This window comes from Symphalangus syndactylus, chromosome 10, assembly GCF_028878055.3.
Source record: "Symphalangus syndactylus isolate Jambi chromosome 10, NHGRI_mSymSyn1-v2.1_pri, whole genome shotgun sequence".
In the NCBI taxonomy this organism is placed as follows: domain Eukaryota; kingdom Metazoa; phylum Chordata; class Mammalia; order Primates; family Hylobatidae; genus Symphalangus; species Symphalangus syndactylus.
In genome coordinates, this window is record NC_072432.2 from 108809461 (window position 1) to 108824162 (window position 14702).

Sequence of the window (14702 nt, forward strand, 5' to 3'; positions counted from 1 at the left end):
CAATGGTGGCAAAATAAGGCTTGTCTTTGTTCTGGTGCTTTTCCCAAAAAGGACCTAAAAACCTATTAGTGAATCTTCCTGCTGTGTCCTATAAAACAACCTAAAATGGCATTCTTGATCCTCTTCCATTAACAGTAATCAGAGCACAAAAACTATAGTCTAAAAGAACCAGAAGTACACTCAGAAGGAAAAGGGAGATGAAGGAGGCCTACAGAGGGCTGAGCTCCCGGGTCTGAGAACATGAGTAGGAAGAACTGTGCACGGAAGTCTTTTCCAGAACTAACACCATCCTACACATATGGCCTGGACACAGGCACAGATATAGACATTCCCATATTGAGGCAGGAAGTGGCCAGCCTACACTGAGAATCAATGATAAATGGCAGATGGACAGACAGACAAAAATCAACAGTTTGGAAAGTATAATGCATGTAAATTCCACTGGAATGAAAATAAATAATTTCAAAGTGATAAATATAAGAAATATAAAGATAATCCTCATAGAATTGTAAAAGAGGAAGACGAGAACTCATATTTCTCCAGCAATATCCAGCAATATCCAAACAAAATTCACAGAGAAATTGTAGAACAGATCATTGGAAGCAAATCAATAGCGTGAACTCACTAGCAGAGATGACAGAATTTGTTAGGGCTTTTCTGTGATTAACATAGGTCTCAAGATGACGATGATGATTATTATTGAGAGACAGTCTAACTGTCACCCAGATTGGAGTGCAGTGGCACAATCTTAGCTCACTGCAACCTCCACCTCCCGGGTTCAAGCGATTCTTGTGCCTCCACCTCCTGAGTAGCCAGGATTACAGACATGCACCACCATGCCCAGTTAATTTTTGTATTTTTAGTAGAGACAGGTTTCACCATGTTGGCCAAGCAGGTCTCAAACTCTCGGCCTCAAGTGATCCATCCACCTCAGCATCCCAAAGGGCTGGGATAACTGTGCCCAGCCATCAAGATTATTTGTATTCATTAAGCTTCTTATAGTGGCTTTAGCTTCCCCAGTGCTCTGATGGCCTGATGCCCGGAGGAGGGTGTTTTTGGTTACCAAACATCCCAGTCACTGGAAAGTATAAACCTAGTTATAAATCCATAAAGTGGCATGAGATGAAAAAGCCTGTCTATTGAGTGTCTGACTAGCATAAATCATTTTAAATAGAACTTAAAAAAAGAAAAGGCAATCCACAAACCCACAGGAGTACAGATAGATTCTGAAAGTGGTTGACCCTCCCTTAAAACAGTCTGCCTGCTTGCTCCACAGAAATCCCTGCTAATGCCCCCTGCCCTTCAGCTTACTGGCCTAGTTTTTCTGCATTCATCTTCCTCATCACTAGGCTTCTTGAGTATCTCCTCTCTCTGCTAGGAAGTAAATGCCAAAGTCGTTGAAATCTGTTTTTACACAAATAGAATTTCAGTAGAATTCTATATATTTTAGTGTCTAAATTAGTCAATTTAAATTTCATTATTATCCAGGTATCTGTTTACCCATTCATCCACTGCTTTGTTCACAAAAGAAAGAGATCCCATATGTATAAGAACCAAGACAGAAAGTACTCGGAAAAAATATCTGCTCTGAAAAGAGTGGCTGATACGCAAAGTGTTCGCACGGAAGACAGGTTATATGAGGAGACAAGTGGCAGAACCAGGATGGCAGTAGAAAATTAAGTATGAAATGCAACTTACTCTGGGATAGGAGAGGCTCATGCTATGAACTTTGTCATTTACTTTACCGCTGTAATCAACACTGTAGTTTCACCTTAGAGGTCAAAGTAACTAATTTTGAATGTACCTGCACAAATCCTCATATTACAGTTGCATCTCCCTCTTCCTCAGACTTGCCATGCTTCCTCTTTCCTCTTGCTACAGAGCCTGTTGCACATCTCTTCCCTCTCCCCTTTGCCAAGTTAGTCTCTGCTTATCTTTCTGATCTCTGTTTAAGAATCACCTCCTCTGAGAAGCCTTCCCTGTAACCCCAACATAAATCTGATTCCTTTGTGGTATGTTTGCTTAGAACTGGGTTCCTTTCCTTCCAAGCAATTGCTTCACTCTGTCGTAGTGTGTTCAGTTGTGAGGTTACCAGACTGTCCCTCTCCCCTACCAGACTATAAAAGCTCCATGAAAGTGAGGACTGAGCCTGGTTTGGCTCACCATGCTATTCGTAGCACCTAACACATATCTCAAAATTCACTGAACAAATACATGAAACTGCCAAACTCAGAAATGGTTTAGAAAAACCTCTGTGGATGATAGAGGGTGTTCTGTTTGGTAGATACTTTTTGGAGGGGGATAAGGGAAGCAGATGCATGTCTTGTTTTCTGCTTAGCAACTGTATTTACCTGGGCCTTCCGTGTGGCTTGTGGCTCAATCATGATGTTGATAAGAGAAGGTTTAGTTGTGTCTGCTAGGCTCTGCCTCAGGGATTTTTGGAGTTCTTCTGGTGTTTGTACAAAATACCCTTTGCCTCCAAATGCAGTCATGACTTGCTCATAATGTGAATTTGGCAGCAAACACATTGGAGGGACCCTGAAAAACAAGGTCATGAGTCAATGAAATTTAAATCTTAAACCTTGTAGAAAAAAAAGTCATTCTCTGAAATACTTCATTAAAAAAATATCAGCTGAACTGAAAGGCATACTTTTATCTTCAACACTTAAGCTGAGATGCCAGTATACTGAGTTTTTCCTATATTTATAATTGTCTATATAGCAATGTCCAATAGAACTTTCTGTGATGATAGAAATGTTTTAAACCTGTGCCATCCAAGACAGTAGCCACTATTTACCTGTTGCAGTGAGCACTTGAAATGTGACTAAACTGAGGAACTAAATTTTTAAATTCATTTAATTTGAAGTAATTTAAATCTAAATTGCAACAGTTGCAACATGCCTAGTGGCTACTATACTAGACAGCACAGGCTACACTATCAACTATTATGAATCCAGAAGAAAAACATGAAAAAAAAAGATTACTGCAAAACAACACATAACAAGAAAACAACAAATAAAGTTAGTGAGGCATAAATAGACACACCCATACCCTGTTCCACCCCAAGGCTGGCTCACAAATTCACATCTGTCTCACATTCTATGGCCAGATACAATACCATCTTAATCTGGCTCTGCCATCAGATGATCAAGATTTAGCTAAGTGGTGAAAGGAAGGTAGACCTCTGGAACATAAATAATATGTAAACATCCACATTTCTACATGGTGTAACAGGAATAGTAGTCCTACTATTGCTCCCAGTCCTGGGAGCATTTTGCAATAAGCCTTTTCATTAACAAGGCTCAGACATCACACTCATTTATCTGAGTCTTCAGTGGCTCCCTGATTATTAACTATTTATTGAAGCACCTAATCATGGATATTTGTGCAAAGAGGAACTAAGACAGGATTCCTGCTCTTTAGAAGGGCTGACAATCAAAACGGACAATACTCATACCATGTAGGTACATTACTGCCAATATAGAAGACTTTTTTAAAAGAGATTAAAATGGGTAAGAGAAAGTAAACAGACATTGGTCTTGGTTACTTACACTGAAGTAGCATCTCGAAATTTTAACATTTCTTTCCAAGTATCTGTATCAAAACCTTGGTAAATTCCATTGTTATTTACTACCAAGAGTATGATTGGCAAGTTGTACCTAAAGTGAGAGTAAAATATGAAGGAAATCATTCTTCATTTTAAAGTAATTTCTTTTCTTTGGGTTGAAATTTTAACTTAAAAATGAATAGTTTTCTATAAGCTTTTTGTATTATTAGAGGAAGACTAAAAATCAAGCATTTATTATCCTAAGAAAGAATATCAAATAACTAACAGAAACATCATGGAAAGGCAGAAAGAATGCAAGATTAAGAGTTGTTAGTCCTGGCTGGGCACGATGGCTCATGCCTGTAATCCCAGCACTTTGGGAGGCTGAGGCAGGCAGATCACAAGGTCAGGAATTCAAGACGAGCTTGGCCAATATGGTGAAACCCCGTCTCTACTAAAAATACAAAAATTAGCTGGGCATGGTGGCATGTGCCTGTAGTCCCAGCTACTCGGGAGGCTGAGGCAGAAGAATTGCTTGAACCCGGGAGGCGGAGGTTGCAGTGAGCAGAGATCACACCACTGCACTCCAGCCTGGGTAACAGAGCAAGACTCCATCTCAGGAAAAAAAAAAAAAAAAAGTTGATAGTCCTTTAGCTATTAGCTATGAACCTCAGACAAATCACTGAGCTTTTCTGAATCTGGGTTTTCGTAAGTTTAGATGGTATATGAAGAACACCTTCCCTATTTAATACTCTCTAACGTACCACTTCTAGTTGGTTCCTAGGAACAGTGTTTGAAAAGTACCTTGCTATTTACTGAGCTTCCCACAGACACCCAGCCCTTGCTAGATGCTGTGGGAGATACACAAGTGACTAGCACACACAATCTGCACTCAAACTACCACACCCATAATCAGAAACACAGTACATGGTGTAGTCAGTACAGAAAAGGAGTATTTAACAATGTGCTAAACAGTATAGCAAAGACAAAAAGAAAAGGTTGATTAAATGTTATTGACTGAAAAGAACATAGGTTTTATATTCTAACATAATTTCCAAGGGCAAGTGGTAAAAACAAAACTAAACTGCATACTGTTAAATAACAGGACTGTGGTAATTATTTGCTCTCCATGCTCAAAAGGAATCATTATCCACTAAAAGGCTGACTTCCCTGTAAGTCATCTTTTTTGTGTATATCACTTGGTTGTCAGTAAAGACACTCTAACAGACACATACAGTCAGACCTCATTATCTGAGTTCTGCATCCGTAGATTTAACCAATTGCGGGTCAAAAATATTTGGGAAAAAAAATTGGGTCTGTACTCAACATGCACAGACTTTGTTCTTGTCATTATTCCCTAAGCAATACAGCACAACAATTATTTATATAGCATTCATATTGTATTCAGTATTTTAAAGTAATCTAGAGATCATTAAAAATATATGGGGGATATGTGTAGGTTATTTGCAAATACTGCACCATTTTATATCAGGGACTTACTTGAGCATCCTTGGATTTTGGTATTTGAGGAAGATCCTGGAACCAATCCCCCACGGATATAGAGGGACAACTATACCTTCCCAAATCTTGAACGTTTTATCTACCAAAGCTTTGCCCACCCCAAAACATGATTCACAAAAGCCCTAATGAGAGCTCTGGCTAAGAATAGAATGGTTTTACTACAGTTTAAATATAGTTGGAAAAATAAAACCCCCATCCTTCTATAGTTAGGATCTACAATTCATGAGTTTCTCCATGAATTCTCGTAACTACACACATGATCCAAATGACTCATGTTCACTGAGCATCACCTCGGAATTTAGCTGGGGCCAAGCATGGTGGCTCACACCTGTAATTCTAGCACTTAGAGAGGCCAAGGCGGGTGGATTGCTTGAGCTTAGAAATTTGAGACCAGTGTGGCCAATATGGCAAAGCCCTGTCTCCACAAAAAAATACAAAAAATTAGCTGGGCATGGTGGTGCATGCCTGTGATCCCAGCTACTCGGAAGACTAAGGAGGCAGGATCACTTGAACTTGGGTGGTTGAGGCTGCGGTGAGCCGCAATTGTGCCATTCCACTCCAGTCTGGGTGACAAAGCAAGACCCCATCTTGAAAAAAAAGATTGCTTGGATTATCTCATTTGTTTCTCATAATCATCTTTCTAAGGTAGGAACTATTACTATTCCTACTTTTTTTTTTCAAGGAATTTCTGCCTAAAGGATACTATTCCTGCTTTAGAAGAGAGGAGACTGAGGCTTGGTTAAGTGACTTTTTTTTTTTGAGACGGAGTCTTGCTCTGTCGCCCAGGCTAGAGTGCAGTGGTGCGATCTTGGCTCACTGCAACCTACAACTCCCATGTTCAAGCAATTCTCCTGCCTCAGCCTCCCAAATAGGTGGGACTATAGGCATGCGCCACCACATCTGGCTATTTTTTGTATTTTTAGTAGAGATGGGGTTTTACCGTGTTGGCCAGACTGGTCTCTAACTCCTGACCTCAGGTGATCTGCCCACCTCAGCCACCCAAAGTGTTGGGATTACAGGCGTGAGCTACCACGCCCAGCCTTGGTTAAGTGACTTAAAGTCACATGGCTCTGACTTGATAGAACCAGTATTTAAATCCAGGCCATTTGTCCCACAAGCCATGCTGCTTTTTTTTTTTTTTTTTTTTTTTTTTGAGATGGAGTCTCGCTTTGTCACCCAGGCTGGAGTGCAGTGGTGTGATTTCAGCTCATTGCAACCTCCACTTCCCAGTTCAAGCAATTCTTCTGCCTCAGCCTCCCGAGTAGCTGGGATTACAGGCGTGCATCACCACGTCTGGCTAATTTTTTTTTTTTTTTTTAGTATATTTAGTAGAGATAGGATTTCACCATGTTGGCCAAGCTGGTCTTGAACTCCTGACCTAAAGTGATCTGCCTGCCTTGGCCTCCCAAAGGGCTGGGATTACAGGTGTGAGCCACCATACCTGGCAGAAGCCATGCTCTTAACCACCACACTTGCTATTTCCTACAGGAAACAAGCTTCTTTCAGTCCCCAACATTTTTTTCTCAGTGACCTCAAAACCACTCCCCACAGTTTTACAGGTTTTTACCATACAGTGAGGAGGCCAGTAAGATATGATTCTGGAATAGAAAGACCGTGGGTTGCTGCCACTAGCATCCTCAGGACAGAACACAGTGCTATGCACAGGGCACCTGGTGAACACTTGGTAAGTATTTGTCAGGTGACTGGGTCTTGTGTGTCATTTTTCATATTCTAGAGAATCAAATGCTCTGATTCAGGATGATGTTTTACCTGCAGATGGTTTCCACCTCCATGCCAGAAAACCCAAATGCACTGTCTCCTTCCACACAGATGACCCGTTGCCCAGGGCTTCTATCTTTAGCTACCATGGCAGCTGCAATAGCAAATCCTAAACCAACTCCCATTGTTCCGAAAGTACCAGCATCAAGCCTGTTGGAGAACAAAGCTAAAATGAAACCCTCCGGGGCATGTCATAGAGGATGGGGTTGGCACAAACCTCCTAGTCATATTTACATGGTTGATGGAAAAACGAAGAACCATAAAAACATTCTCTTTCTTCAATATAAAATCTTTAGACTGCTAGGAACTAATTTGTCAAGGACAGAAAAAAGCCACTCATGTTTGCTTGGAAGACTATAAACATATTCCTAGAACACTAAGTAAACAATTATCACGATACCAAGAACATATCAAGCATAAAAACTCTACAAAACCTCACCTAAGGATACTTTTATGAAATATGTCCTTACATACTAAACATGTATTAATTCTCAAATGTCTTTTTAATCTGCACTATTATAGTTTCACATTAAACACATTATAATGAATTACGACTTCTTTCTTTTTTAGAAGTCTTACCTGTGACGAGGAAGGTAGTTCTGAAGGACAGTCCGTCCAATGTCCATAGTATTTGCTCCTTCGCTTACCACAAAACAGTCTCTAGGTAGTTGTTCTTGAACATGGTAGAACACTGTGTAATAATTCATAGGCAGGGATTTTTTAGAAGCTAGTTCCTGAAAAGTAGATGGGAATATAATCAAATTAAATTGGGATACAATGAAAATAACCAATGTTAATAAGCTACTATCAAACTTATTTGGAAATACGCAACAACTACAAGCTACAAGGTTTCCAAATGGCCACTCTGAGAAGTTGGCTGACCTGTGAACAGCCCTGGGGGACATGTGTCCCACAGTCCCAGTTGGGAACACAATTAAATAAGCTCGGGAATATCCCTCCTCTTGGAGATCTGCAATGCACAGGAGCGTATTAAAGACTCTGAGAAGTCCTATAGTAAAGACAGCTGGGAAGCACTGGGTTAAATAAAACTAAACGTTCTTATTTGAGCACTCTTAGGAAAATGGTGCCTTAGAAAAAGTGAAATTTATTCCAGAATATTTTCATCTGAACTATGACCCTAAACTTAAAATGTCACGATTTTAGAATACAATCTGAAAATCTAGCTTTTCCCCCAACACACTTAAGAGTAAAGGACGGCCGGGCACGGTGGCTCACGCTTGTAATCCCAGCACTTTGGGAGGCCGAGGCGGGCGGATCACGAGGTCAGGAGATCGAGACCATGGTGAAACCCCGTCTCTACTAAAAATACAAAAAATTAGCCGGGCGTGTTGGCGGGCGCCTGTAGTCCCAGCTACTCGGAGAGGCTGAGGCAGGAGAATGGCGTGAACCCGGGAGGCGGAGTTTGCAGTCAGCCGAGACTGCGCCACTGCACTCCAGTCTGGGTGACGGAGCGAGACTCTGTCTCAAAAAAAAAAAAAAAAAAAAAAAAGAGTAAAGGAGATATGTTACCCCCACTATTCTAAAGAGTCCCTGAATGGAGAGAAAAACAGCAAGGTAAACGCCTTTGTCTAGCCACATGCCTTTCAGGGCTGAGAAAAAGCCATAGAGAGCTTTAGCAGCAACAGTCCCATCTGGCCCCAGGACTGCCTCTTCACCTATGCTACTTTGTTGTGCTGGAGATTATACCCAAGGTAAAGAGGGACCCTCCTATACTCCTGCACCAAAGAAGAGAGGCAAGTCTCTTCTATCTTAAACCAACATCGTTCCTATGTGAAAGAAAAGATTAGTCATGATATGACTCAGGAAATAAAATTGAGACTGGTGGCCAGGCATGGTAGCTCATGCCTGTAATCCCAGCACTTTGGGAGGCCGAGGCAGGTGGATCACGAGGTTAGGAGTTCGAGACCATCCTGGCCAACATGGTGAAACCCTGTCTCTACTAAAAAAAAGACAAAAATTGGCTGGGTGCGGTGGCTCACACCTGTAATCCCAGCACTTTGGGAGGCCGAGGTGGGCAGATCACCTGAGGTTGGGAGTTCGAGACCAGCCTGACCAACATGGAGAAGCTGTCTCTACTGAAAATACAAAATTAGTCAGGCATGGTGGCACATGCCTGTAATCCAGCTACTTGGGAGGCTGAGGCAGGAGAATCGCATGAACCCAGGAGGAAGAGGTTGCGGTGAGCCAAGCTCGTGCCATTGAACTCCAGCCTGGGCAACAAAAGCAAGACTCCATCTCGAAAAAGAAAAAAAAAAAGTAGCCGGGCATGGTGCCGTGTACCTGTAATCCCAGCTACTTGGGAGGCTGAGGCAGGAGAATCGCTTGAAGCTGGAAGGCAGAGGTTGCAGTGAGCTGAGATTGCGCCACTGCACTCCAGCCTGGGCACCAAGAGCAAAACTCATCTCAAAAAAAAAAAAAAAAAAATTGAGACTGGCTCTGGATAGAAACAGTCATTGATTAAAATTCCAGTGTAGGCCAGGCACGGTGGCTCACGCCTGTAATCCCAGCACTTTGGGAGACCGAGGTGGGCGGATCACGAGGTCAAGAGATCAAGACCATCCTGGCCAACATGGTGAAACCCCATCTCTACTAAAAATACAAAAATTAGCTGGGCGTGGTGGCGCTCGTCTGTAGTCCCAGCTACTTGGGAGGCTGATGCAGGAGAATCATTTGAACCTAGGAGGCAGAGGTTGCAGTCAACCGAGATCACACCATTGCACTCTAGCCCTCTAGCCAGGCGACAGAGGGAGACTCTGTCTCAAAAAAAAAAAAAAAAAATTTTCAATTTTTTGATTGATGTACAATCAATTCTGCTATAATGCTTGATGTGAAAATGTGAATTTATTCTAAGACAATTGATATATTAGGGAACCAAGTGAGCATAACTCAAATTTTATATTTGCTTATGCGTGATTCCACCAGTAAGAAACACTGGTGGAATCACGCATAAGACACAGAAAACTGCACCCAGCTGAACAAAGATACATAGGAATACACAAAACAATAAAAAAAAAAACACCTTTCTCACATAGGGAAAGCACAATACACACACACATGCACACCCACACGCACACGCGCACACACACACACACACATACATTTACTAGAAATCGCCAAATCCTGCAGCAATGACTCATTTTAGTGCTAGTAGTAGATAGTTTGATGGTTTCTAGTATCACTACAATTTCCAAAACCTTAGCTACCAGGCAAAGCCAAGAGTGCAAATGAGAGTGCTGCAAAAAAATTTCCAGTAGTGATACAAAAGTTAAATAAAAAAGAAGGCTATACATTGGATCAAATTTCAATTTTTATGAAACAGCTATTATAATAGCATGCCCTGAAGGACCTATATCTTAAAAGCAGAAAAACATCTCAACCCAAGATTTAAGGATTAAAAAAAAAAAAACCACTTAATAGTTAATTTGTTTTTCTTTTAGAGACAGGGTCTCACTTTGTCACCCAGGCTTGAGTGCAGTGGCATGATCTACTGCACTGCCACCTCAACTCCTAGACTCAAGCAATCCTCCAACCTCAGCCTCCTGAGGAGACAAGACAACAGGTGTGTGCCATCACATCTGGCTAATTTTTTTTTGTTTTTGTAGAGATAAGGTCTTGCTATGCCCAGGTTGGTCTCAAACTCCAGGCCTCAATTGATCTTACTGTCTTGGCCTCCTAAAGCACTAGGATTACAGGTGTTTAATTGTGATGTTCTATGCCAACATCAAACTGAAGACACACCCATCCACTTCCACTATTATCACTTTCCATCCAATGTCCGATCACCTTCCTTCCACCAGCTCACAGTACCTCACAAGCTATAACTTTTCAGAAACTTCAGGTCTTTTTCAAGGTAAAACGCTATATTCATTGGCATATATTTCTTAACCATTTAACATGTTTAAAACATTAGGTTCTCATCTTATTTTTATGTTACACAAAGTTTTTGAGAGTTGTGCCACTAAATCCCTTTTTCCATGAGCCCTGGGGTTTTCACTGCACAATTTTGCACAGCAAGGTGATTTTTATGAATGTACATGTCACATTATGGCAGAAGTAACTGAATCATGAGCCTGACCCGTTCTTGAGCTTCAGTAGGTCCCATTTTACCTTGGATGCAGCTTCATTGCTCTTCATTTTTTCTCTCAGAGTTTTCCACCACTTGCTCTCTGGAGGATACTGCCATGGTGTTTTATCAAGTTCCTCCAAAAGCTAAAAAAAAAAAAAAAACCACAAACACATTAACTTTTTCTTTGCCTTTTTTCCTTTTTTTTTTTTGAGACGAAGTCTCATTCTGTCACCCAGGCTAGAGTGCAGTGGCACAATCTCAGCTCACTGCAACCTCCGCTTCCCAGGTTCAAGCAATTCTTCTGCCTCAACCTCCTGAGTAGCTGGGACTACAGGTGCCTGCCACCACGCTAAGCTAACTTTTGTATTTTTAGTAGAGACGAAGTTTCACCATGTTGGCCAGGCTGGTCTGGAACCCCTGACCTCAGGTGGTCTACCCATCTCGGCCTCCCAAAGTGCTGGGATTACAGGGATGAGCCACCATGCCCAGTCTGCTTTTTAAAAATAAATTTAAATCATATTAACACGGAAATATCTTCTTAAAGAAGACTATATGGCCATACTACCCTTCACATTACTCAGACTCTTTTTTTCTTCCAGTTAGTAAACACCTGATAGAAGATCAATGGGTAACATGGAAGGCTTTTGTTTGGTCAGTGTGGGTTTCTGCCAGATGCTGGGATGCCCATAGGACAGACTGGAGTGCTACCTCCTCCACACCTCAAGCAGGGGCTCTGAGACCCTCCTCAGTCTTTGACACTGGAAGGAAAACCACTCCTTCCACAGAACTCTTGTAGGAAAACCAACAAATAACCACGGACTCCTATGGTACAGACCAAATGCTCCAGAGTGATTTAATATGTGATTCGAGATTACATCCTATATTGTGTAATCATGACAACAGTACCAAATTGTATCATCCAAAATCAAGTGATAAATGTGCCTATATTTTATCTTCTGTCACAGTGAAATGTACAAACTATGTACAAATAATAACAACCTGGAAAAGTCACTGATTAGTTTGAAGAGTAAAAAGCTCTTTTTCACCTGAAGAAATAGTTTTAGATTTTTCCAGTGCTAAGCCATTTCTTGGCAGTAAGTTCAGTTCCTTTGGAAGGTATACTTTTTCAGATAGCTGGATGCTATTTAGTAAATTAGTAAATTTAGTAAATTACTGTTTGCCTATTGAAAGATGTTACATTTTCAATCACCTTCCAAAAATGCTTAACTTACATAAAAATGAGCTATGTACCAGAAGTTGGACTTAACAAGTTCCAAAGTTGTATTTAAGGATAGTTTTCAATCATACATTTTGTTTAAAACAGATATGAGGCCGGGCGCGGTGGCTCACGCTTGTAATCCCAGCACTTTGGGAGGCCGAGGCGGGCAGATCACGAGGTCAGGAGATCGAGACCACAGTGAAACCCCGTCTCTACTAAAAATACAAAAAATTAGCCGGGCGTGGTGGCGGGCGCCTGTAGTCCCAGCTACTCGGAGAGGCTGAGGCAGGAGAATGGCGTGAACCTGGGAGGCGGAGCTTGCAGTGAGCCGAGACTGCGCCACTGCACTCTAGCCTGGGCGACAGAGCGAGACTCCGTCTCAAAAAAAAAAAAAAAAAAAACAGATATGAATAGTAGACCTGTTACCAAGTAAATCAAGATTAAAACATTTTCAAGAATTGACTATTCCTTAATGAGCACTCCACATAAACTAAAACAACAGTTCTCACCTGCTTAGTGACAGCATTTATGTTTCCTAGCAAAGTAACAGCGGGCTTTACATTATTACCCAATTCTTCTGCACAGATATCAACCTAAAAAAGAGACAAGGCTAAAGAACAACCCATGTTTATTCTGAAAAATATGTAAGAAGTCAATTACGACTGAATAAAGGAATTGTGTATATAGAACACATGATAAAGAAGATTTGATATTCAGAAGTTCCTTAATAAAAAAAGTAAAAGTCCATAGAACTATATTAGTATCATAGCTAGTATAGAGAGCCTCCTTATCTTCCCTCATTTAAAAATCTACTCTATGGAATTTGGGAATTGCTTCATTATACCCATAGGGAATGCATTTGACCTGATCAATTATAGTTTTGCATCTAATCAGTAAGTTCTATTGAATTACATTTGGAATTCCTATCTAGAGTGTGGGTTCTCAAATATGAGCATATTATCAGAGTCACCTGGTATATTCTGGGCTTGATAAACCATAAACTGTAGAAGTCTACCTCAGAGTTTTTTATTTTAATAGGTCTGGGGTAGGGTCCAGAAATGTGCATTTCTAACAGGTTTCGCAGGTGGTGCTGACACGCCTGGCCCAGGGAACCACATTTAGAGAACCATTCCAAGAACATGGCACAATTACTTCTCCATTTACTTAGAAGTTCCATGTCTGGATGGCCATGGACAAATGAAAATGGCTTCTGCAAATAGGAATACTTTAGCCACCCCAAAGGGGATGTATCTCATTCTATAATCAAGAGGGCAATCAAGAGGTATTGGCATCTTCCAGGTAACTCCGTCTTGCTTGTCTGCGGTTTTAGTTCTCAACGGGCTCAGCTGGGAAAGGAGCAATTAGAAGTTGACTCCTTAAGAAGTAAAAGGTAGACTGAGAAAAGGGCAACTGTAGCTGGCTCATCAAACATCAAGCAACCCAAGCACAGTGGCTCAAGTCTGTAATCCGGCATTTTGGGAGGCTGAGGTAGGAGAATTGCTTGAGGCCAGGAGTTTGGGACCAGCCTGGGCAACATGGCGAGACTTTGTCTTTACAAAAAAAATTAAAATTAGCCAGGCATTGTTGTATGCGTCTATAGTCCCAGCATGTCAGGAAGCTGAGGCGGGAGGATCACTGAAGCTCAAGAGGTTGAGGTTGAAGTGAGCCATTATCATGCCACTGCATTCCTGCCTGTGGCGGGAGGATCACTTAAGCTCAAGAGGTTGAGGTTGAAGTGAGCCATTATCATGCCACTGCACTCCTGCCTGGGTGACAGAGCAAGATGCTGTCTCAAAAACAACAACCAAGCAAAAACATCAAGTAAAATGGGGCCAATCTGTGTAGAGCAAAAAGGTTTGCATGCCACTATGCAGGTAGTACTTTCTACACCAGTAAAGAAACTGGCTTATAAGGTGGGTCATAATGATATAAGAATCATCAAAGGCAGGTCAGAATACATTCCGGATGCTGTTTAATGACATGTAAAACAGTGTCATTTAGAAATTCCCATCGGAAAGGTGAAAGTTTTGGCATCTGAAAGAAAACTTCACTCCCTAACAAGGCCAAATGTTTTGTTCTAGTCTACCATCCTACTTAAGTCTCTTTTCTCTACCTTTAAATATACTTGAATTGTGAAGAAAAGACAAATTATGCTTTTTAAACTATTTGAAACTTGATTTTGAAAGGTTTTCTGGCTAGAAGTGGCACATTATGTTTCATAGGCTAGAAAAGGAAGCTTATTTTGGTACCTGTAATTATGTTAGACAATTTATAAAATTCTACTTGTGTAAAAAGAGAACAGTTTTTTTTATAGAAATGAAGAAGAAAACAGAGCTGATTACGGCTGATAGGGAGAATAATGAACACAGACATTTCTGATTTTAAGTTCCTCCTCTCTAAGTACCTGGATAAACTTCACATCTGGCTGATATCTTGGAGGCAGTCCAAAATGTAAAATCCAATTTAGTCTGGCACCAAATAACACAATTACATCAGCAAATTGCAAAGCCCTATTAAAAAAATTGATATGAAAGTATAACTATATTTCT

General features: G+C 41.0%; 1 protein-coding gene across 7 annotated transcripts in view; it reads right to left on the bottom strand.

The window, feature by feature from the left end:
* The window catches only part of HACL1 (2-hydroxyacyl-CoA lyase 1), a 41870-nt gene that overhangs the window by 250 nt on the left and 26918 nt on the right, over positions 1–14702 (bottom strand). For 5 of the 7 annotated variants that reach the window (XM_055295491.2, XM_055295492.2, XM_055295495.2 and 2 more), the window contains 7 exons: positions 14558–14663; positions 12663–12746; positions 10976–11077; positions 7427–7581; positions 6839–6997; positions 3552–3659; positions 2352–2538 (listed from right to left, as the gene is read on the bottom strand). In XM_055295491.2, the coding sequence (XP_055151466.2) occupies positions 2352–2538; positions 3552–3659; positions 6839–6997; positions 7427–7581; positions 10976–11077; positions 12663–12746; positions 14558–14663 (901 nt within the window). The remainder of the gene's footprint in view (positions 1–2351; positions 2539–3551; positions 3660–6838; positions 6998–7426; positions 7582–10975; positions 11078–12662; positions 12747–14557; positions 14664–14702) is intronic. The other 2 variants (XM_063610762.1, XM_055295493.2) reach the window with 1 other exon arrangement.